Source organism: Aegilops tauschii, chromosome 6, assembly GCF_002575655.3.
Source record: "Aegilops tauschii subsp. strangulata cultivar AL8/78 chromosome 6, Aet v6.0, whole genome shotgun sequence".
In the NCBI taxonomy this organism is placed as follows: Eukaryota; Viridiplantae; Streptophyta; class Magnoliopsida; order Poales; family Poaceae; genus Aegilops; species Aegilops tauschii.
The window spans coordinates 452,196,952-452,222,580 of record NC_053040.3 but is presented as its reverse complement, the minus strand read 5'-3'; the positions used below and the strand labels follow the sequence as shown (position 1 = coordinate 452,222,580).

Below are 25,629 nucleotides of genomic sequence, written 5' to 3'. Positions count from 1 at the left end.
CCTCAAACCATTTCGTGGAATCTGGGCTCATCATCGCTTCCTCATAGTTCGTAGGTTCGTCATGGTCTAGTAACATGACCTCCAGAACCGGATTACCGTACAACTCTGGTGCGGATCTTACTCTGGTTGACCTACGAGGTTCGGTAGTAACTTGATCTGAAGTTTCATGATCATCATCATTAACTTCCTCACTAATTCGTGTAGGCATCACTGGAACTGATTTCAGTGTTGAGCTACTTTTCAATTCGAGAGAAGGTACAATTACCTCATCAAGTTCTACTTTCCTCCCACTCACTTCTTTCGAGAGAAACTCCTTCTCTAGAAAGGATCCATTCTTAGCAACGAATGCCTTGCCTTTGGATATGTGATAGAAGGTGTACCCAACTGTCTCATTTGGGTATCCTATGAAGACATATTTCTCCGATTTGGGTTTGAGCTTATCAGGATGAAACTTTTTCACATAAGCATCGCAACCCCAAACTTTAAGAAACGACATCTTTGGTTTCTTGCCAAACCACAGTTCATATGGTGTCGTCTCAACGGATTTAGATGGTGCCCTAATTAACGTGAATGCAGCTGTCTCTAATGCATAACCCCAAAACGATAGTGGTAAATCGGTAAGAGACATCATAGATTGCACCATACCTAATAAAGTACAGTTACAATGTTCGGACACACCATTACGCTGTGGTGTTCCAGGTGGCGTGAGTTGCGAAACTATTCCGCATTGTTTCAAATGAAGACCAAACTCGTAACTCAAATATTCTTTTCCACGATCAGATCATAGAAACTTTATTTTCTTGTTACAATGATTTTCCACTTCACTCTGAAATTATATGAACTTTTCAAATGTTTCAGACTTATGTTTCATCAAGTAGATATACCCATATCTGCTAGAATCGTCTGTTAACGTCAGAAAATAATGATACCCGCTGTGAGCCTCAATATTCATCGGACCACATACATCAGTATGTATGATTTCCAACAAATCTGTTGCTTGCTCCATTGTTCCGGAGAATGGCGTTTTAGTCATCTTGCCCAAGAGGCATGGTTCGCAAGCATCAAGTGATTCATAATCAAGTGATTCCAAAAGCCCATCAGCATGGAGTTTCTTCATGCGCTTTACACCAATATGACCTAAACGGCAGTGCCACAAATAAGTTGCACTATCATTATTAACTTTGCATCTTTTGGCTTCAATATTATGAATATGTGTATCACTACGATCGAGATCCAACAAACCATTTTCGTTGGTGTGTATGACCATAGAAGGTTCTATTCATGTAAACAGAACAACAATTATTCTCTAACTTAAATGAATAACCGTATTGCAATAAACATGATCGAATCATATTTATGCTCAACGCAAACACCAAATAACACTTATTTAGGTTCAACACTAATACCGCAAGTATAGGGAGTGTGCGATGATGATCATATCAATCTTGGAACTACTTCCAACACACATCGTCACCTCGCCCTTAACTAGTTTTTGTTCATTCTGCAACTCCCGTTTCGAGTTACTACTCTTAGCAACTGAACCAGTATCAAATACTAAGGGGTTGCTATAAACACTAGTAAAGTACACATCAATAACATGTATATCAAATATACCTTTGTTCACTTTGCCATCCTTCTTATCCGCCAAATATTTGGGGTAGTTCCGCCTCAAGTGACTAGTCCCTTTGCAGTAGAAGCACTCAGTTTCAGGTTTAGGTCTAGACTTGGGCTTCTTTACTTGAGCAGCAACTTGCTTGTCGTTCTTCTTGAAGTTCCCCTTCTTCCCTTTACCCTTTTCTTGAAACTAGTGGTCTTGTTAATCATCAACACTTGATGCTTTTCTTGATTTCTACCTTCGTCGATTTCAGCATCGCGAAGAGCTCAGGAATTACTTTCGTCATCCCTTGCATATTTATAGTTCATCACGAAGTTCTAGTAACTTGGTGATAGTGACTAGAGAACTTTGTCAATTACTATCTTATCTAGAAGATTAACTCCCACTTGATTCAAGCAATTGTAGTACTCAGACAATCTGAGCACATGCTCACTGGTTGAGCTATTCTCCTCCATCTTATAGGCAAGTACTGTCAGAGGTCTCATACCTCTCGACACGGGCATGAGTATGAAATACCAATTTCAACTCTTGGAACATCTTCTATGCTCCGTGACGTTCAAAACATTTTTGAAGTCCCGATTCTAAGCCGTTAAGCATGGTGCACTAAACTATCAAGTAGTCATCATATTGAGCTAGCCAAACGTTCATAACATCTGCATCTGCTCCTGCAATAGGTATGTCACCTAGCGGTGCATCAAGGACATAATTCTTCTGTGCAGCAATAAGGATAATCCTCAGATCACGGATCCAATCCGCATCATTGCTACTAACATCTTTCAACTTAGTTTTCTCTAGGAACATATCAAAAATAAAACAGGAGAGCTAAACGTGAGCTATTGATCTACAACATAGATATGCTAATACTACCAGGACTAAGTTCATGATAAATTATAAGTTCAATTAATCATATTACTAAAGAACTCCCACTTAGATAGACATCCCTCTAATCATCTAAGTGATCACATGATCCAAATCAAATAAACCATAACCGATCATCACGTGAATGGAGTAGTTTTCAATGGTGAACATCATTATGTTGATCATATCTACTATATGATTCACGCTCGACCTTTCGATCTCAGTGTTCCGAGGCCATATCTGCATATGCTAGGCTCGCCAAGTTTAACCTGAGTATTCTGCGTGTGCAAAACTGGCTTCCACCCGTTGTAGATGGACGTAGAGCTTATCACACCCGAGCATCACGTGGTGTCTGGGCACGACGAACTTTGGCAACGGTGCATACTCAGGGAGAACACTTTTATCTTGAAATTTAGTGAGAGATCATCTTATAATGCTACCGTCAATCAAAGCAAAAAAAGATGCATAAAAGATAAACATCACATGCAATCAATATAAGTGATATGATATGGCCATCATCATCTTGTGCTTGTGATCTCCATCTCCGAAGCACCGTCATGATCACCATCGTCACGGGCGCGACACCTTGATCTCCATCGTAGCATCGTTGTCGTCTCGCCAACTATTGCTTCTACGACTATCGCTACCGCTTAGTGATAAAGTAAAGCAATTACAGGGCGATTGCATTGCATACAATAAAGCGACAACCATATGACTCCTGCCAGTTGCCGATAACTCGGTTACAAAACATGATCATCTCATACAATAAAATATAGCATCATGCCTTGACCATATCACATCACAACATGCCCTGCAAAAACAAGTTAGACGTCCTCTACTTTGTTGTTGCAAGTTTTACGTGGCTGCTACGGGCTGAGCAAGAACCGTTCTCACCTACGCATCAAAACCACAACAATAGTTCGTCAAGTTAGTGTTGTTTTAACCTTCTCAAGGACCGGGCGTAGCAACACGCGGTTCAACTAAAGTTGGAGAAACTGACACCCGCCAGCCACCTGTGTGCAAAGCACGTCGGTAGAACCAGTCTCGCGTAAGCGTACGCGTAATGTCGGTCTGGGCCGCTTCATCCAACAATACCGCCGAACCAAAGAGTGACATGCTGGTAAGCAGTATGACTAATATCGCCCACAACTCACTTGTGTTCTACTCGTGCATATAACATCAACGCATAAAACCTGGCTCTGATGCCACTGTTGGGGAACGTAGTAATTTCAAAATTTTCCTACACACACGCAAGATCATGGTGATGCATAGCAACGAGAGGGGAGAGTGTGTCCACGTACCCTCGTAGACCAAAAGCGGAAGCGTTAGCACAACGCGGTTGATGTAGTCGTACGTCTTCACGATCCGACCGATCAAGTACCAAACGTACGGCACCTCCGAGTTCAGCACACGTTCAACTCGATGACGTCCCTCGAACTCACATCCAGCCAAGTTTTGAGGGAGAGTTCCGTCAGCACGACGGCGTGGTGATGATGATGATGTTCTACCGACGCAGGGCTTCGCCTAAGCACTGCTACGATATGACAGAGGTGGATTATGGTGGAGGGGGGCACCGCACACGGCTAAAAGATCCAAGGGATCAATTGTTGTGTCTATGGGGTGCCCCCCTCCTCCGTATATAAAGGGGGGAACGAGGAGAGGGCCGGCCAAGGGGAGGAGGCGCGCCCAAGGGGGGCAATCCTACTCCAAGTAAGATTCCCCCCTCTTTCCTAGTCCAAGTAGGAGAGGGGAAGGAAGGGAAGGAGAAGGAGAAGGAAGGAGAGGGAGGAAAAGGAGGAAAGAGGGCTGGACCCCTAGTCCAATTCGGTTTGGGCTAGGGGGGGCGCGCGCCCTGCCTCCTCTCTTCCACCACTTGGCCCATGAGGCCCATTTCTTCTTCCTCGTATTCCCGTAACTCTCCGGTACCCCCGAAAATACCCGAATCACTCGGAACCTTTTCGATGTCCGAATATAATCGTCCAATACATCGATTTTTACGTCTCGACCATTTCGAGACTCCTCGTCATGTCCCCGATCTCATCCGGGACTCCGAACTACCTTCGGTACATCAAAACATATAAACTCATAATATAACCGTCATCGAACTTTAAGCGTGCTGACCCTACGGGTTCGAGAACTATGTAGACATGATCGAGACACGTCTCCGGTCAATAACCAATAGCGGAACCTGGATGCTCATATTGGCTCCCACATATTCTCCGAAGATCTTTATCGGTCAAACCGCATAACAACATACGTAGTTCCCTTTGTCATCGGTATGTTACTTGCCCGAGATTCGATCGTCGGTATCTCAATACCTAGTTTAATCTCGTTACAGGCAAGTCTCTTTACTCGTTCCGTAATACATCATCCCGCAACTAACTCATTAGTTGCAATGCTTGCAAGACTTAAATGATGTGCATTACCGAGTGGGCCCAGAGATACCTCTCCGACAATCGGAGTGACAAATCCTAATCTCGAAATACGCCAACCCAACAAGTACCTTTGGAGACACCTGTAGAGCACCTTTATAATCACCCAGTTACGTTGTGACGTTTGGTAGCACACAAAGTGTTCCTCCGGTAAACGGGAGTTGCATAATCCCATAGTCATAGGAACATGTATAAGTCATGAAGAAAGCAATAGCAACATACTAAACGATCAAGTGCTAAGCTAACAGAATGGGTCAAGTCAATCACATCATTCTCCTAATGATGTGATCCTGTTAATCAAATGACAACTCATGTCCATGGCTAGGAAACTCAACCATCTTCAATTAACGAGCTAGTCAAGTAGAGGCATACTAGTGACACTCTGTTTGTCTATGTATTCACATATGTATTATGTTTCCAGTTAATACAATTCTAGCATGAATAATAAATATTGATCATGAAATAAGGAAATAAATAATAACTTTATTATTGCCTCTAGGGCATATTTCCTTCATCCTGTTGTTGGCTGCTCGCATCGTCGGCGTGAGGAGCGAGGATCCTGGCTCACCAGCGTTAGGCACGGGAGCCTGTCGATGGAGGCCTCCAACACGCCTGGCGCCAGCGTCGTGGTAGCGGGTCGGTGCTCCCGCCTGCGCGCTTGATGCCTTTCATGCTCCTACCAACCCAAAGACATAGATCTAGTGCAGCCCCACGGTGGCGTATCAGCGGTGGGCTGCTACGTGAGTGGGTTCCATGACTCCATCCGTCATTTGTTTCCGGCGACTGGCAGAGGCGGCGGTTCTGGCTCTGGGGAGAGCGTGGGTAGCGGACTGTTCGTGTTAGCCAATCCTTGGGTGTGTGGTAGAGCAGTAGCTTGACATTTTTCTGATAAATCACACTTTCTAGATGTCTAGGTCCTCTGACTCACAAACATGGCAAATTCTATCATATGTGTGTGGCAACTTACATCCACTGAGCCATGGTTACTTTTTATGTCATTTTTGCCCTGTTTCATCACAACTATCCTTTTGAAATTACTCCCACAACATTAAAATTGTATGAAAATGGCAACCATGATTAAGCTCAGATGTTGTTCATCAATTTCCATGGCTACAATCGTTAAGCTCAGATGATGTCTATCTCTACTGGTATTTTTTTGGCACTTCTATTTATACTGACAGTGGCAAATTATTTTTTCACCGACCATGCGAAATTCACAAATGGCCAGATGGCAATATGACCATGCCAAATTCATTTGTAGTTCTTCAGTGCCTCTTTTTTCAGTGAAAACTGAAATGCTATACATTGTGCAATATGCTTTGACATTGCAGTTTTATTGGATTTAGCATGGCAAATTACCTTACGAAACATGGCATTTTTATTACATTGACCATGGTGAACTTTATTAGCTTTTCTAATTGCCGTGTGAGTAGTACTGACCATGGCAAACTTGAATCGATTACTTAAGTTCGTCTTCAATTAGTACAAACTTCTTTTAGCTATGTTTTCTGTTATGGCAATTGGAAGTAAGTTTTCCTGTTAGCAGTAAACTATTCATGGCAATTCTTTTCTCATGTTCTTGACATGCTTGTTTTTTTAAAGTTGTCGCACTATGTGTACATAGCATGTCAATTTCTGCACTTGATCACATAGCAAGTTTACAAATTGTTCCTGTGACCCATTTTTTCAAAGTTTGCCATGGCAGAAATGTCATGTTTATCTGCCATGATAAATTTAGTTTTTTTAACATGCCCACGACAATCTTTTATGCTTTTGTTTCTTACTTAACCACGGCAAATTTGGTTTGTTGATAATGGCAAATTTAGTTTATTGATCACGGCAAAACTGATTTTATTTGATCATGACAAATTTAGTTTATTTGGTCCATGGTCAATTTAGTTTACTAGTCATGGCAATTTTTGTTTTCAAATCATGGCAAATTTTAATTTATGTGATTTTTGCCATGGCAAGTTTTGAAACAAATCTGCCATGGCACCTTTTCTTGTTCATACTTGATTTCCAACTTTTCTTTCACACACGACAAATTCATCATTCAAACACACGGAAATTCTTGATACGAATTTGCCATGGCAAGTTTTGGTACGAATTTTCCGTGGCAAATTTAGTTTACGAATTTCTTCTTCATATTTTTTTTATTTTTCAACTTTTTGTGCTTTTTACACACACGACAAAACATGGCAATTCTTGATACAAATCTGCCATGCCAAGTTTTGATGCAAATTTGGGTTATTGATCATGGCAAATTTTAGTTTACTGGTTCATGGCAAATTTAGTTCACAAATCATGGCAAATTTAGTTTATTGATCATGGCAAACTTAGTTTTCAAATCATGGCAATCTAGTTTACATATGAATCTACCATGGCAATTTTCAATATGAATCTGGCATGGCAATTTTTCTTGTACATGACAAATTTAGTGAATTTCGCCGTGGCAAGTTTTGATACGAATCTGCCACGGCATTTTTTCTTGTTCATACTTGATTTTCAACTTTATTGTGTTTTTTTCACACACAGCAAATTCATCATTCAAACACATGACAATTCTTGATACGAATTTTGCCATGGCAAGTTTTTGTACGAATCTGCCGTGGCAATTTTCTTGTTCATTTTGATTTTCAACTTTTTTATGTGTTTTTTACACACATGGCAAATTCATCACACAGGAACACAACAATTTCTTGATACAAATCTGCCATGCCAAGTTTTGATACAAATTTGGTTTATCGATCATGGAAAATTTTAGTTCATTAGTTCATGGCAAATTTAGTTTATTGATCATGGCAAATTTAGTTTTCAAATCATGGCAATTTAGTTTACATGATTTTTTCTGTCGTGGCAAGTTTCAATATAAATCTGCCATGCCAATTTTCTTGTTCATGGCCAATTTAGCTTATGTGAGTTTCTCGTGGCGAGTTTTGATATGAATCTGTCATGGCATTTTTCTTGTTCATACTTGATTTTCTACTTTTTATTTTTTTTCGCACATGGCAAATTCATCATACAAACACACGGCAATTCTTGATACAAATTTGCCATGTCAAGTTTCTTGTTTCATACTTGAATCTCCAATTTTTATGTTTTTCACACACGATAAATTCATCATACAAAACATGGCACTTCTTTGATACCAATCTGCCATGGCAAATCTCTTTTGTTCATACTTGATTTTTCAACCTTTTGTGTTTTGTCTCACGCACGGCAAAAAATCTCCTTGAAAACACTGCAATTTTAATTGCCATTGTATGTTTATCTTTTTGTTGTCCTGTCAATTTTTTGTGTTTTTTTCACATGAACTTTTCAACTATTTGTGTTCTTTTTCACATGGCAATATTGATTTTTTTTGTCATGGCAGATTTGCCATATTTCGTTTTGAGGGGATTAAATATGTGTTTATGTACCTTTTGCCATTGTTAAAAACAACATAATGGCAAATAGTTTGGTCAAACTTGAATGGCAATTTTTCTGCTTTTTTCAGTAGTTGAGCAAAATCTGGGCTTTTTTGTCACAAAAAAACCAAAATCTGGGCCTTTTCATTTAATTCATTTTCAGTGGGCTTTTTGTTCCTTTTTTTCACATGGAAAAGGGCCTGGTGTGATCGAGGCGTGTGGGGCTGTGGGTTTACCTTGACGAACGAATTCGTGCAGGGAATCGATCCCCTCGTACTGAACGAGTCATGTGGTAGGGTGCTCCTCCTGCCACACGTGTGGGCAGTTCTAATATTCGCCCACACAAGGCCGTGTGGGCTGCCTGCTGCTCCCACCACACACAATGTGTGGGCGCATGTCGAATATACCACATGTGTGGCAGTTATCGGCGTCCTTTATTTAAAGAAAGGGAGGGAAGCGGATCTAAACCTAGCTTCTCGTTGTTTCAGCTGGAAAACACGTGTCGCTCTCCCTCACACGTGTGGCCCACTGAGACTAGTCACAATGGGTAGTAGCTTAGACTAGTAACATGCATATGTTACTAGTCTATGTTACTACCTCCATAGTGGATAGTAACATATGTGTTGTGTCATGCATCACTTTATTTATTACTTTGTAGACTCATCCTTTTTTGATATGTGTGATGTTACAGTAACTAGCTATGTTACCACATGCTTCTCTTTCTTCATTAATTACATGCCACATCATCTATTTTGCCTAGATAAGTGTTATGTTACCACCTATGTTACTCTCACTGTAGGTAGTCTGAATGGCATTTCCTTTGCCGACGGGCCTCGCTGGGCAACCGATGCACGGAGTGCTCCGAGCGCATAACCCAGTCAAAATCGGGGCAGACATAAAATTGATAGACGTGATCAACCATCGGAGCTCCAAACCCAGAGAGCTTAGTGAATGTACAGATTTTTACTAGGCGACTACTAGGTGCCGGCGCGCCGGCCCAACAGTTGGGTCGGTCGCGCCCTAGCCGCCCGATGCAGCGTAGTCCAGCCGTTCGATCTGGCTTCCTCATCCTCTTCTTCCCCGTCCCACGCCTTCCTCTTCTTCGTGAGCAATACTGCGGGCCCCAGGCCGGCGCTGATTACCCCGAGCGACCCCACGCCTATTACCCAGAGCGCTTCCTACCCCGAGCAAGACGACCGGCCTCGAAGCTCGCCGTCCCCGCCGTGCTCACCCCTAGCCCATGCTGCCATCCCCCTTGCCTCCCTGCAGATTCAATGGCGACGATGTAGTGGTTCGCATCCAAAAAGACGGTTGTAGCAAAAAATGGCACTGGCTCCAGCAAATCAAAAACACGGTGGTAGCAAAATCATGCAAATTGGACGTTGTTCCAGCAAATCAAAAATGCCGGTCGTAGCAAAAAATGAAGCTCGCTCCAGCAAACTAAAACACCGGTGGTAGCAAAAATTACAAATTTGGGGGGCTGGTTGAAGCAAACCCAAAAATCGGTGGTAGCAAAAACTTGTGCTGGTTCCAGCAAAAAAATAAACGGTGGTAGCAAAAATGCAAAATCAGGCGATGGTTACAGCTTTCCTCGGGAGTGGCTGCAACTTTCAGCGACGCAGGTTCCAGCTCTATGGAGAGGTGGTTGCAGCTTTCGCCATGGAAGGTCATTGTGGCTGGCCTCGGATAACTCTACCAGCGGCGACACCAGTTGTACCAGGGTGCTACGCCGTTTGTAACATCACGCAAACTGGTTGTAGCACCGAGCGAGCAGGTGGTAGCAGGGTGTTGTGCCGCTCGGAGTAGCTCTCATGGCTAGAAAGGGTCATAGCAGCGCCCCCATGGCCTCGCCACACATGCCGGAGATGTCTTCGCAGCACCGCTCGCCTGCTTCATCCTGTAGCTAGCTCCGCCGCCCCTCCCTTTCGCCGGTTGCAGCTCATGGGTAGCCTTGGCCCGCAGCAGAAAAAGCAACAGCAAACCTTGGCTATGGTGCGGTGTGGGAGGTGGAGGAGAAAAGGAGATAGAGAAAGAAACGGAGACGAGTGGATGAGAGCAACGCTGCCTGTGAAAAGATAAGGATCAGGAGAGAAAAGTGGTGTGTGACCCCACCGCTGTGGAACTCTCGCGAAGGATGTGCAGCGAGCGAGCGATGCAACCGGCCGAACGCTCGGCCAGTCGTCCGTATACAAACATTTCCCTTTTTACTAGGCCGCGCAGAATTAGCCAAACATGTAAAAATTGGAATACTTAATTAGTCTGAATGCGAGATAATTAATCAAGTACTAACTGACACGTGCACATCAATTTGGTCATAAAGTACGGATTAATTCAAATAACACAATTAATTAACCAAGAAGGTACTTTCCTAATTAAACTGAGAAGCAGAGACAAAGCGAGAGTGAGAAAGAAACGATCCGAGGAGTCAACATGCGGCGAATCAACCGATACTACATCTGATCGTATCCGTGGGACTGGCGAAAACATATAATAGAACACCTTCACCCAGGCCCTTCCTGTCTAGCCATCCATTTTACGCATCGCGATTCGTGCAAACACATTTCTTTTTTTGTTTCTCTCGCATAAAACATGTTTTGAAGTTCAAACCTTTGCAGCGTGGCAAAGTTTTCTATATAGAATCTAGGATAAATCTTTCAGATTTTTTGGTCAAATATAAATATACAAATTATGATTTTCTAGATTAAAAAAATCATATTTTGTATATTTATGTTTGACAAAAAATTCTAAAAGATTTATCCTATATTCTAGATAGAAAGTTTTGCCACGCTGCAAAGGTTTGAACTTCAAGACATGTTCTATGTGAGAGAAGCAAAAAAGAGAAAATTTCATATAGAAAGTTAGTTGTGTTGCACAGATCTTAAAGCAATATTGGACAGCCAGGATAGCAGGGCCCGGGTGCAGATGTTCTAAAAATCCACGTCCACTGGGACTGGGAGTGGGAGGCGACGAGGTTGGGCCCGCGGCGGAGCGCGCCGATGGCGAGGGAGTTGATGTAGGTGCAGGGCCCGGTGCACGCCAACGCGTTGCGCTTGTCGATGAAGTTGTCGGCCCCGGTCGAGCGCGAACCAGTCGCCGAAGCTCATGCCACAGTTGACGACCGTCCCGGGCTTGAGTACCGGCGTGGACGCGCCGCGGTGGTGCGGCTGCGTGGGAGGGTTGGCCCCGAAGCCGACGATGTAGGACCTCCCCTCGGGTTGGCCCCCAGGAGGTAGTCCATCTGCTGCTTGGCGAACTCCCTGGCCCTGGCGCTTGATGGGCATGGCGCCGCACATGACGTCCTGGCGGGCGCTATCGAGCCAGTTGGCATAGACGAGGAAGAGGAAGACGGTTCCGGTGACATACTGCGAATTGGCACCGTCGCGGAGGTGGATCATGCTGCCGGGGGTGATGAAGACCTGGTGGAAGGGGGTGTCGGGGAGCACGGCGCAGACGAAGTTGTCGGCTTGTGTCTTGTAGCTCTGCATGCCACCGCTGGCGGTCATGTTGTGCTGGGCGAGGAGGATCTGCGCGCCGGGGTACTTGAGGTCCCAGCTGAACTCGGCTACGCTGGAGGAGATGGCCTCGTGGGTGATGAAGTCGGCGTAGACCTGGCGCTTGGTGGCCATGAAGAGCCAGGTGGCGGCCCAGAGGAGCTCGTCATTGTAGCCCGAGTAGGAGCAGTAGAAGGGGCACTAGTATGCCGGTGGCCCAACCCTTCTGCATTCCGATCTTGCATGTATGAACTCATATGAACTGCTATGAACTACTATGCTTATCTACCTCTATTCCCCATTCCCCTCCGCCGTGGATCGAATCTAGCGTGCATGTCGAAGAGAGAGAAGTGCTTACCGCCATTGATGGAGTCCGGTGGTCTTCTTCCTCTGCTCCGATCCGCCGCCGCCGGTGATGGAGTCCGGTGGTCTTCTTCCTCTGCTCCGATCCGCCGCCGCCGGTGAGAGTTGGGAAAGTGGGGAAGAGTGGGGAGAGGGAGCGGTGAGGGGCGGTGAGGCTAATAACTGCCGGCGCTTCGGGAAGCAAGGCGGCTTCTCGAGCATGGCCGCGCGCGTGCAGCCGCCGCCGCCCACGTGCACCGCTCGGGCCTGGCCCTAGAGAAACTGCCGATTCGTGTGTTTCCAGTGAGTCAGGCCCGGAGGTGCTTTAAGAAGCGTGCGATGCAAGCCCAACAGTGAAAATGGGCAACCAAACAGGCTTCTTTCTTCCCGCGCGGGCCTGGTTAGGCCCGATGCGGGCAACCAAACACGCCCTAGATGTCCTGTTCGTATCACAACAACATTTCCTTCGCTAGCGGGCCTGGGCAACCGATGCATGAAGTGCTCCCAACACACGACCCAGTCAAAATCGGGGCAGACATGAAAATCGGTAGAGAGCTCCAATCCCAGAGAGCTTAGTGAATCTAAAGATTTTTACGAGGCAACCCAGAATTAGCCAAACATGTAAAAATTGAAATACTTAATTAGTCTGAATGCGACATAATTGATTAAGTACCAACTGACACATATTACACATTAATTTGGTCATAAAGTACGGATTAACTAAAATAACACAATCAAGAAGGTACTTTCCTAATTAAACTGAGAAGCAGAGACAAAGCGCGAGTGAGAAAGAAACTATCCGAGGAGTCAACATGCATGCAACGCAAGCATGTGGTTTGTGGCATGGATCGACGGGCCGGCTCAACGTCCGAATCAACCGATACTACATCTGATCGTATCCGTGGGACTTGGAGGCGACGAGGTTGGGCCCGCGGCCGGCGAGCGCGGCGAGCGCGCCGATGGCGAGGGAGTTGATGTAGGTGCACGGCTCGGTGCACGCCGACGCGTTGCGCTTGTCGATGAAGTTGTCGGCGCCGTCGGGCCCGCCCATGATGGCCCCCGTGAGCTCGTTGGGATTGGGCCGGTCGGGCGCGAACCAGTCGCCGAAGCTCATGCCGCAGTTGACCACCGTCCCGGGCTTGAGCACGGGCGTGGACGCGCCGCGGTGGTGCGGCTGCGTCGGCGGGTTGGACCCGAAGCCGACGACGTAGGACCTCCCCCTCGGGTTGGCGCCGAGGAGGTAGTCCATCTGCTGCTTGGCGAACTCCCTAAGCCTGGCGGGCTTGATGGGCGTGGCGCCGCACATGACGTCCTGGCGGGCGGTGTCGAGCCAGTCGGCGTAGACGAGGAAGAGGAAGGCGGTGCCGGTGACGTACTGCGAGTTGGCGCCGTCGCGGAGGTGGATCATGCCGCCGGGGGTGATAAAGACCTGGTGGAAGGGGGTGTCGGGGAGCACGGCGCAGACAAAGTTGTCGGCCTGCGTCTTGTAGCTCTGCATGCCGCCGCTGGCGTTCATGTTGTGCGGGGCGAGGAGGATCTGCGCGCCGGGGTACTTGAGGTCCCAGCTGAACTCGGCGACGCTGGAGGAGATGGCCTCGTGGGTGATGAAGTCGGCGTAGACCTGGCGCTTGGTGGCCATGAAGAGCCAGGTGGCGGCCCAGAGCAGCTCGTCGTTGTAGCCGGAGTAGGAGCAGTAGAAGGGGCACTCGCCGTCGTACGTCTTGAGGTGGCTCTTGGCGAACTGGTAGAGCAGCTTGGCCTTGTTCATGAGGCGGCGGGCGTAGTTCTTGTCGTTGCGGAAGACCATGGCGGAGGCGGCGAGGGCGGCGGCGGTCTCGGCGGCGATCTCGGTGCCGGGGGTGTTGCCGTCGATCTGGTAGAGGGTGCGGGGCGTGGGCATGTTCTCGGGGCGGACCCAGCACTGATGGTCCAGGTTGGGGTCGCCCACCTGGACCCACATGTGGTTCTTCTTGGCGGCGCACTTGAGGATGTAGTCGGTGCCCCACCTGATGGCCTCCTGCACGTGCTTCAGCTCCCCCGCCGCCTGCAGCTCCGGCTTGAACGCCAGCGCCGCCCACGCCAGCGTCGTCACCGTGAACGCCAGCGGGAGGCCGTACTTCACGTTGTCGCCCGCGTCGTAGTACCCGCCCGTCAGATCAACCTGATCCATGGAATGAGAATGCTCTCGTTATGCACAATGAAAAATACAACGTGGACCTCCTTAAAATACGCTATTAGTCTCTTTTTTTTGCATATCTCATTCATATACCATAAAGAACAAAGTACGCTATTAGTCTGCTATATCGCGCTATAACATGCAATTAACGAGACATTCTAAAATGATGTATTTGACCAGATATTGCTCAGAACACTGTAGCATTTGCTATTAGTGATTTTTTACGGTGGTTATGCATGCATCAGCTGCTTGAAATGCATGCATACAAACCAGATCAATTTGCCAGAAGACGTTTCATCAATGTTTTTAGCTCGAAAATAGCTCAACGGACACGGACATGTTCCATATATATGATGCAAATTCGGATGGCCACCCGATCGACATTAATTAGCAGTTACACGTGCGTGAATCAAGCATGGCGATTTCATAACGTACGCCATGAACGCCGCACCCATCTTAACATATGCATGCATTCAACATGAATGCGCACACGACGGACATGATCGACCAAACCAAGAAACTCATGCATGCAGGCAGCACATATGGAAGCGAAGGAACGAAACTAAGCGGGAGAGGAGCGCAAGATCAACGGCGGCGAGCCTGCATACGTACATGGGCGAGCTTGCCGTCCTCCATGCCGGAGTCGCCGCGCCACTTGATGCGGTTGTCGGGCGGCAGCTTCCCGGAGCGCTGCGCCTCGAGGAACAGGATCGACTTGGTGAGCGCGTCCTTGTAGTTGAAAGAGGTGGCGCCGGCGACGTCGCCGGACAGGACGAGCGCCGCGAGGAGCAGCGCGACGACGCAGCGGACGCCGCCGCCGCCGCCGCCGCGGCAGCTCGCCGGGGTGTGCTTCTCCTTCATGGCGCCCGCGCTGGTGAGTGAGGGAGGGGGGGAAGCCGAGGCTGAGGCGTGGGCGTGCCGTCCGTGTGGGGAGTGGCAGAGGAGGGAGCGAGAGAAGGGCAGCTAAAATGGGGAGGGGCGCGAGTGCGTTCAGGAGGTTGCGAAGTGTTCGGCCCAGAATGGCTTCGGTTTCAGACGGTCAGCTGCTGGTCTCCCTCTGGTGGTTAGTTTCTCCTGCCTGTCATGCATGGCAAGAACCAAACTAGTGCAGTGAAAAAGAAAACTCAAGTGCTTTTTTTAGGGCAACAGTCAAGCATACTTGTCAGTCGTCACTGCAACGGTGACTGTTGCCCTAAAGTGAATGTCGGGATAATATTGATATTGCTTATACACATTCTGAATACTAAAGTTTTGTCAAAGGAAGTCAACACTTAAGTCACCAAGGTTGAATCGTCAAACAAATAAATGAAAAATAGAGAAAACCTATACACCGTTTCCTCATCTACCCTTGGCGGCTAAGGTAAACTCTCCCCTCCACTCTTCGCCGGCGAGCCCGTGGATTCGCCTTGCATCTGCCTGCTGCTCTAGTTGCTGGTGGCGTGGAGGGGGATCTATGTGCCTCTGCTCCGGCTAGTAGTTTAGGCTATAGGGTTTTTAATTAGTCCTTGCACGTGCGGTGGTAGGACGGATGGCGGCGCTTTCTCTTCAAGTTTTTCTTCCAGGCTCTGATCCTCCTCGAGTTCGTCTGTCTAAACGTAGTCGACGGAGCTCCGGCGTAGATTTCTGTCGTTTCCTTGGGGCAGTGAGGTTAGGGTTTCTCGTACGGGGCGAGTTTTGGTGGCAGATGCTTCAGATGTATTCAAGTGTTCACCGGTGACGATTGTGGCTCTAGGGCGCGTGTTAGTCCTTAAGGACACGTGCACGAAGACTTCCCGGCTATTATCGACAAGGTCAAGTCGGCTCTAACAGAGGGGCGGCGACAGCTTGTTCTGGCAGCGGTAATGGTCGTTCGATGGTCTAGCAATCTCAATGTAATTTTTATATGTTTGAGATGCTTTGTATTTCCGGCGAACTCTTATAATAGATGTGGATCTTTTCGCAACAAATATTGAAATGTCGAATGGAAAGCCCAAAAGAGGGGGGAAAAAGACTCGCAAGGATGTGTCATGACACCGTTTCTACCTTACCATGCCGTGTGCACCCACGGTAAGTAAAGCTATCCAACGAGCTCTAAATCAGGAATGCCATGGTGAGGAAAACGCTAAGTTCCAACAGTCAGGAAAACGCTAAAATGTTCAGCAGTGCCTACTTTCACTTGATTGCTTAACCATCGAAGCAACCGACTAGGAATGGAGAAATGGGGGTGGTTTTACTTGCACCTGGCAACTATATATATGCATGCTACTCTGTTTGAGGTAGGGTAGTACTGTATTAGCTGTTGCAACTGAACAAACAAACTGTACCGATTTACCCCGCAAAAAAAACTGTACCGATTTGCTCGCAGTTCCCCAACCAGGGAGAGCAGTGAAGCGTCTCCTTCTGATATTTCAGCACAAGATGTTCATAAATGTCTAATAGCACCAATGACAAGTTGGTCCACATAGGTCTGGAATCAATGGAATTCGTCTGAAATGCTATGTCTATTTTCATGTGCATAAGCACAAATTAAGTACTAGAACAGAAAAAGGTCACCGTGTGTTGCACCGGTGTTGCGTTCAGCACGCTACTGCACAAAAACCTACAAAGAGTGGCGTCCGGCAACTTGATCTTATCTACCAAAAATCCAGTGCACGTTACAGGTAAAATGAAAAAGAAGGCCGAAGACAATCTACCGTCGTCGCCATAGCTTTGCTTACTGTAAATGGTAGGGTTGGTTTAAAAAAACGCATCATGGATATCAGTTGAAAAAAAGCCGAAGCCATTATTTTGCTACTGATCCAGGAAACACGCGCTCTCTGCTACACTTCTAACTGGATCAGTGTACATGATACAATGGCCAGGAAACAGCAAATGCCAGCTAAGGGAGTCCTAGATTAAGGGGTCCTCGGGCGTCCGGCCTATGTGACGTGGGCCGGACTAATGGAACATGAAGATACAAGATAGAACACTTTCTCCCGTGTCCGGATGGGACTCTCCTTTGCATGGATGACAAGCTTGTCGTTCAGATATGAAGATTCCTTCCTCTGTAAACCGACTTTGTACAACCTTAGGCCCCTCCGGTGTCTATATAAACCGGAGGGTTTAGTCCGTAAAGGCAATCATAATCATACAGGCTAGACATCTAGGGTTTAGCCATTACGATCTCGTGGTAGATCAACTCTTGTAATCCTCATATTCATCAAGATCAATCAAGCAGGAAGTAGGGTATTACCTCCATCAAGAGGGCCCGAACCTGGGTAAACATGGTATCCCCCGTCTCCTGTTACCATCAACCTTAGACGCACAGTTCGGAACCCCCTACCCGAGATCCGCCGATTTTGACACCGACATTGGTGCTTTCATTGAGAGTTCGACTAGCAATTCGGCCTCCGTCTCAGCCCCGACCAAATGCCGGCGTACGTACCGCACGTACATAACTACGCACTCAAAATACCATGGGCAAAGACGGAGGCATAACCCGATTGTGGTCCATAATATGGCTCGACCTTCCCTGGGCACACATACTTTTCCTTTTCTTTTTATCCTTTTCAGGTTTCTTTTTCACAGGCCCCTCACGACGGCCTAATCATCGACCCTTTCGAAGGACGGATATACCAAGGCGGCAAGTAGCATAGACGTCTGGTGGAACATCTAGGTGGTTTTCTTGACGACCACCCTACCTGTTTTCAGGACCCACACGCAGCTCCCCCTTGGTCTCGGCATGTTAAATAGCCCTGTTGCTTATCGCACTATTTGTACAAATACGCTTTGACGTATCAATCAAATTATAATGGAAACAGTTTGCGGCCCAACTTATGTGGCACTGGCTTACTACTTCATTTTATTTCGCTATCGATTGCACCCGTACACTTTGGTACGACTTAATTCGCCAGGGGCTTCATTGCGCTCCACTCGATGGCAACAAGTCTGAACACTTTTTACAAGTATAGTTCGGCGCCCCGAATATAGCATTATATGTATCGGCTCCGAATCATGTCTTTGATCAATAGTTGGGTTGCCCGGCTCCTGTGCTTGCTACCTTACGTTTCGTCCTATCGGCTAGGGTAGTAAAGAGAGAACTACCGCGATTGTGTTTCTGGTTTATCCGGACAAACACCTCAGTAGAGAAAGCCGAAAACTGGCTGTCATGATGCGGCGAGAGCTGGTCAGCTATTCGGAGGCTAAAAAATCTCTTGCGATTTTTCCCGCCTTATGCGACGGATCGGCCTCCACCCGATCAGGTGTCTACAGCACCCTAGTCCGGATTAACAAATACTAACTAGGGGCTGCGCCTACATTCCTATTGTCAAACTTCTATTGCTAAGTGAGGGTGATAAAGCCACATAGTCCGATTGCCTGGTTCGCTGCGCTAAACACCTCCTTCAAGGACCAAACTCTTGAGTCAAGTGTGTTTAGGTTCCAACCCGAACACCCCCGTACTACCTACGTGGGGACTGAAGCCGACGACTGGCCAACTCTCAGACTTATAAAACGGCCACACAGGAGGGGATATTTTCACACAACAAACAAGCAATATATTACATATAGGCTTCGTTCCATAATACAGGACTGGATATCATGAATGTCCTCATTCAAAGATAATGTCTTTCGCACACTGGCCCTCTACAATGCGGGATCCCTCCAGGACATCATCAAAATACCGCTCGGGCGTGCGGTGCTCCTTGCCCGCGGGTGGTCCCTCGGTCGCGAGCTTGACGGCGTTCATCTTCGCCCATTGCACCTTGACACGGGCGAAGGCCATCCGCGCACCTTCGATGCAGACCGACCGCTTGATAGTATCAAGCCGAGGGCAGGCATTGACTAGCCGCTTCACGAGCCCGAAGTAGCTGCTGGGTATGGCTTCGGCAGGCCATAGACGGATTATCAAATCCTTCATGGCCAATTCGGCCACCCTATGCAGTTCGGTCAGCTGTTTCAGCTGATCACTAAAGGGCACCGGATGCTCCGGCGCAAGGTATTGCGACCAGAACAGCTTCTCCGTTGAGCTCCCCTCTTCGGCTCGGAAGAACTCCGCAGCATCAGCAACACTGCGTGGCAGATCCGCAAACGCTCCTGGAGAACTCCAAATCCGGGTCAGTAAGAGGTACCTTTTCTTCACAAATTTGCTCTGCATAATAAAGGCCTTACCCGCCGTGATCCTCTTGGCCTCCTGGATTTCCTGGAGGGCGCCCTGGGCTTCAACCCGGGCCTCTTGTGTGCTTTGGCGGGTCCTAGCAAGTTCAGACTCTTGGTCCGTAATCTTGCGCTCTAAGGACTCGCATTTCTTTACGGCGTCCTGGAGCTCCTGCTGGACCTCCCCGACCCTTGCCTCGTGCTTTTAGCGGGCGGCTTGTTCCTTCGCCGCTCTCTTTTGGGTCTCAGCCAACGCGTTCTCGAGGGACTCCACCTCGGTCGCAGCTCCTACAAAATATCATAATAACATGATCAACACGAACAATTCATATCTTTCTAGATCTGAGTAGGCCATGGCATACCATGCTTGTCCTCTAATTGTTTTTTCACACGGTCGAGCTCTTCCTCGGCCCGCTCCAGACTTTGCTTCTGAAGGAAATATGCCCTAGAGGCAATAATAAAGTTATTATTTATTTCCTTATATCATGATAAATGTTTATTATTCATGCTAGAATTGTATTAACCGGAAACATAATACTTGTGTGAATACATAGACAAACAGAGTGTCACTAGTATGCCTCTACTTGACTAGCTCATTGGTCAAAGATGGTTATGTTTCCTAGCCATAGACATGAGTTGTCATTTGATTAACGGGATCACATCATTAGGAGAATGATGTGATTGACTTGACCCATTCCGTTAGCTTAGCACACGATCGTTTAGTATGTTGCTATTGCTTTCTTCATGACTTGTACATGTTCCTATGACTATGAGATTATGCAACTCCCGTTTACCGGAGGAACACTTTGTGTGCTACCAAACGTCACAATGTAACTGGGTGATTATAAAGGTTCTCTACAGGTGTCTCCAAAGGTACTTGTTGGGTTGGCGTATTTCGAGATTAGGATTTGTCACTCCGATTGTCGGAGAGGTATCTCTGGGCCCACTCGGTAATGCACATCACTTAAGCATTGCAACTAATGAGTTAGTTGCGGGATGATGTATTACGGAACGAGTAAAGAGACCTGCCGATAACGAGATTGAACTAGGTATTGAGATACCGACGATCGAATCTCGGGCAAGTAACATATCGATGACAAAGGGAACAACGTATGTTGTTATGCAGTCTGACCGATAAAGATCTTCGTAGAATATGTGGGAGCCAATATGAGCATCCAGGTTCCGCTATTGGTTATTGACCGGAGATGTGTATCGGTCATGTCTACATAGTTCTCGAACCCGTAGGGTCCGCACGCTTAAAGTTCGATGACGGTTATATTATGAGTTTATGTGTTTTGATGTACCGAAGGTAGTTCGGAGACCCGGATGAGATCGGGGACATGACGAGGAGTCTCGAAATGATCGAGACGTAAAGATCGATATATTGGACGACTATATTCGGACATCGGAAAGGTTCTGAGTGATTCGGGCTTTTTTCAGAGTACCGGGGAGTTACGGGAATACGGGAAAGAAGTATTGGGCCTTAATGGGCCTTAGTGGGAAGGAGAGGCAGCAGCCAGGAGGTGGCACGCGCCCCTCCCAAGCCCAGTCCGAATTGGACAAGGGGTTTGGGGCGCGGCCCCCCTCTCCCTTCCTTCTCCTCTTCCCCCCTTTCCCTTTTCTCCTAGTTGGACTAGGAAAGGAGGAAACCTACTCCAACTAGGAGTAGGAATCCTACTCCCTTGGCGCGCCCCTCCTAGGGCCGGCCTCCTCCTCCCTTGCTCCATTATATACGGGGGCAGGGTGGCACCCCATAGACACAACAATTGATCTCTTGATCTCTTAGCCGTGTGCGGTGCCCCCCTCCACCATAATCCACCTCGATTATATCGTAGCGGTGCTTAGGCGAAGCCCTGCATCGGTAGAACATCATCATCGTCACGACGCCGTCATGCTGATGGAACTCTCCCTCAAAGCTCGGCTGGATCGGAGTTCGAGGGACGTCATCGAGTTGAACGTGTGCAGAACTCGGAGGTGCCGTGCGTTCGGTACTTGATCGGTCGGATCATGAAGATGTACGACTACATCAACCGCGTTGTGCTAACGCTTCCGCTTTCGGTCTACGAGGGTACATGGACAACACTCTCCCCTCTCGTTGCTATGCATCACCATGATCTTGCGTGTGCGTAGGAAATTTTTTAAATTACTACGTTCCCCAACAGTGGCATTCGAGCCAGGTTTTATGCGTTGATGTTATATGCACGAGTAGAACACAAGTGAGTTGTGGGCCATATAAGTCATACTACTTAACAGCATGTCATACTTTGGTTCGGCGGTATTGTTGGATGAAGCGGCCCGGACCGACATTACGCGTACGCTTACGTGAGACTGGTTCTTCCGACGTGCTTTGCACAGAGGTGGCTGGCGGGTGTCAGTTTCTCCAACTTTAGTTGAACCGAGTGTGGCTACGCCCGGTCCTTGCGAAGGTTAAAACAACACCAACTTGACAAACTATCGTTGTGGTTTTGATGCGTAGGTGAGAACAGTTCTTGCTAAGCCCGTAGCAGCCACGTAAAAGTTGCAACGACAAAGTAGAGGACGTCTAACTTGTTTTTACAGGGCATGTTGTGATGTGATATGGTCAAGACATGATGCTAAAGTTTATTGTATGAGATGATCATGTTTTGTAACCGAGTTATCGGCAACTGGCAGAAGCCATATGGTTGTCGCTTTATTGTATGCAATGCAATCGCCCTGTAATGCTTTACTTTATCACTAAGCAGTAGCGATAGTCGTAGAAGTATAAGATTGGCGAGACGACAACGATGCTACGATGGAGATCAAGGTGTCGCGCCGGTGACGATGGTGATCATGACGGTGCTTCGGAGATGGAGATCACAAGCACAAGATGATGATGGCCATATCATATCACTTATATTGATTGCATGTGATGTTTATCTTTTATGCATCTTATCTTGCTTTGATTGACGGTAGCATTATAAGATGATCCCTCACTAAATTATCAAAGTATAAGTGTTCTCCCTGAGTATGCACCGTTGCGAAAGTTCTTCGTGCTGAGACACCACATGATGATCGGGTGTGATAGGCTCTACGTTCAAATACAACGGGTGCAAAACAGTTGCACATGCGGAATACTCAGGTTAAGCTTGACGAGCCTAGCATATAACAGATATGGCCTCAGAAAACGGAGACCGAAAGGTCGAGCGTGAATCATATAGTGGATATGATCAACATAGTGATGTTCACCGTTGAAACTACTCCATCTCACTGTTGGAAATATGCCCTAGAGGCAATAATAAAATGGTTATTATTATATTTCCTTGTTCATGATAATTGTCTATTGTTCATGCTATAATTGTGTTATCCGGAAATCGTAATGCATGTGTGAATACATAGACCACAACATGTCCCTAGTGAGCCTCTAGTTGACTAGCTCGTTGATCAACAGATAGTCATGGTTTCCTGACTATGGACATTGGATGTCACTGATAACGGGGTCACATCATTAGGAGAATGATGTGATGGACAAGACCCAATCCTAAGCATAGCGCAAAGATCGTGTAGTTCGTTTGCTAGAGCTTTTCCAATGTCAAGTATTTTTTTTCCTTAGACCATGAGATCGTGTAACTCCCGGATGCCGTAGGAGTGCTTTGGGTGTACCAAACGTCACAACGTAACTGGGTGACTATAAAGGTACACTACAGGTATCTCTGAAAGTGTCTGTTGAGTTGACACGGATCGAGACTGGGATTTGTCACTCCGTATGACGGAGAGGTATCTCTGGGCCCACTCGATAATGCATCATCATAATGAGCTCAATGTGACTAAGGAGTTAGCCACGGGATCATGCATTACGGTACGAGTAAGGAGACTTGCCGGTAACGAGATTGAACAAGGTATTGGGATACCGACGATCGAATCTCGGGCAAGTAACATACCGATTGACAAAGGGAATTGTATACGGGATTGATTGAATCCTCGACATCGTGGTTCATCCAATGAGATCATCGTGGAACATGTGGGAGCCAACATGGGTATCCAGATCCCGCTGTTGGTTATTGACCGGAGAGTCGTCTCGGTCATGTCTGCATGTCTCCCGAACCCGTAGGGTCTACACACTTAAGGTTCGGTGACGCTAGGGTTGTAGAGATATTAGTATGCGGTAACCAGAAAGTTGTTCAGAGTCCCGGATGAGATCCCGGACGTCACGAGGAGTTCCAGAATGGTCCGGAGGTGAAGAATTATATATAGGAAGTCAAGTTTCGGCCACCGGGAAAGTTTCGGGGGTCACCGGTATTGTACCGGGACCACCGGAAGGGTCCCGGGGGTCCACCGGGTGGGGCCACCTATCCCGGAGGGCCCCATGGGCTGAAGTGGGGAGGGGAACCAGCCACTGGTGGGCTGGTGCGCCCCCCTTGGGCCTCCCCTGCGCCTAGGGTTGGAAACCCTGGGGGTGGGGGGCGCCCCACTTGGCTTGGGGGGCAAGCCACCCCCTTGGCCGCCGCCCCCCCTAGAGATGGGATCTCCCAGGGACCCTATATAAAGGGGGGAGGGAGGGCAGCAGCACCCTGGCCCCTGGCGCCTCCCTCTCCCTCCCGTGACACCTCTCCCTTCCGCTTGCGCTTGGCGAAGCCCTGCCGGGATCCCGCTACTTCCACCACCACGCCGTCGTGCTGCTGGATCTCCATCAACCTCTCCTTTCCCCTTGCTGGATTAAGAAGGAGGAGACGTCTTCCCAACCGTACGTGTGTTGAACGCGGAGGTGCCGTCCGTTCGGCGCTCGGTCATCGGTGATTTGGATCACGACGAGTACGACTCCATCAACCCCGTTCACTAGAACGCTTCCGCTCGCGATCTACAAGGGTATGTAGATGCACTCCTCTCTCTCGTTGCTAGATGACTCCATAGATTGATCTTGGTGATGCGTAGAAAATTTGAAATTTCTGCTACGATCCCCGACAGTGGCATCATGAGCTAGGTCTATGCGTAGTTTCTATGCACGAGTAGAACACAAACTTGTTGTGGGCGTAGATGTTGTCAATTTTTCTTGCCACTACTAGTCTTATCTTGTTTCGGCGGCATTGTGGGATGAAGCGGCCCGGACTGACCTTACACGTACGCTTACGTGAGACAAGTTCCACCGACTGACATGCACTAGTTGCATAAGGTGGCTAGCGGGTGTCTGTCTCTGCCACTTTAGTCGGAACGGATTCAATGAAAAGGGTCCTTATGAAGGGTAAATAGAAATTGGCATATCACGTTGTGGTTTTATGTAGGTAAGAAACATTCTTGCTAGAAACCTATAGAAGCCACGTAAAAACATGCAACAACAATTAGAGGACGTCTAACTTGTTTTTGCAGCATATGCCTTGTGATGTGATATGGCCAAAAGGATGTGATGAATGAGATATATGTGATGTATGAGATTGATCATGTTCTTGTAATAGGAATCACGACTTGCATGTCGATGAGTGTGACAACCGGCAGGAGCCATAGGAGTTGTCTTTATTTTTTGTATGACCTGCGTGTCATTGAATAACGCCATGTAAATTACTTTACTTTATTGCTAAACACGTTAGCCATAGAAGTAGAAGTAATCGTTGGCATGACAACTTCATGAAGACACGATGATGGAGATCATGATGATGGAGATCATGGTGTCATGCCGGTGAGGAAGATGATCATGGCGCCCCGAAGATGGAGATCAAAAGGAGCAAAATGATATTGGCCATATCATGTCACTATTTGATTGCATGTGATGTTTATCATGTTTTACATCTTATTTGCTTAGAACGAAGGTAGCTTAAATAAGATGATCCCTCACTAAAATTTCAAGAAAAGTGTTCCCCCTAACTGTGCACCGTTGCGAAGGTTCGTTGTTTCGAAGCACCACATGATGATCGGGTGTGATAGATTCTAACGTTCGCATACAACGGGTGTTGACGAGCCTAGCATGTACAGACATGGCCTCGGAACACACACAATACACTTAGGTTGACTTGACGAGCCTAGCATGTACAGACATGGCCTCGGAACACGGAAGACCGAAAGGTCGAGCATCAGTCGTATAGAAGATACGATCAACATGAAGATGTTCACCGATGTTGACTAGTCCGTCTCACGTGATGATCGGACACGGCCTAGTTGACTCAGATCATGTTTCACTTAGATGACTAGAGGGATGTCTATCTGAGTGGGAGTTCATTGAATAATTTGATTAGATGAACTTAATTAT

At 47.3% G+C, this 25,629-nt stretch overlaps 1 protein-coding gene and 1 pseudogene across 1 annotated transcript; both read right to left on the bottom strand.

Annotated features, from left to right (window-relative positions):
- Nucleotides 1-10,561: 10,561 nt before the first annotated feature.
- On the bottom strand, nucleotides 10,562-12,167 carry LOC109751347 (endoglucanase 8-like; annotated as a pseudogene).
- A 600-nt stretch (nucleotides 12,168-12,767) lies between these two features.
- On the bottom strand, nucleotides 12,768-15,182 carry LOC109751361 (endoglucanase 8-like). The gene is made up of 2 exons (XM_020310257.2): nucleotides 14,934-15,182; nucleotides 12,768-14,306 (listed from the first exon to the last, which is right to left on the bottom strand). The coding sequence occupies exons 1-2, from the start codon at nucleotides 15,180-15,182 to the stop codon at nucleotides 13,029-13,031; spliced, it is 1,527 nt and encodes a 508-aa protein (XP_020165846.1). The 3' UTR covers nucleotides 12,768-13,028.
- Between the last annotated feature and the right edge of the window lie 10,447 nt (nucleotides 15,183-25,629).

What these genes read in the sequence shown, in the direction of transcription:
- LOC109751361 (XM_020310257.2), bottom strand. Translation starts at nt 15,182, where the DNA reads ATGAAGGAGAAGCACACCCCGGCGAGCTGCCGCGGCGGCGGCGGCGGC. An exon ending in AGGACGGCAAGCTCGCCCAT is followed by an intron (nt 14,307 to 14,933) that starts GTACGTATGCAG and finishes TCCATGGATCAG; the next exon opens with GTTGATCTGACGGGCGGGTA.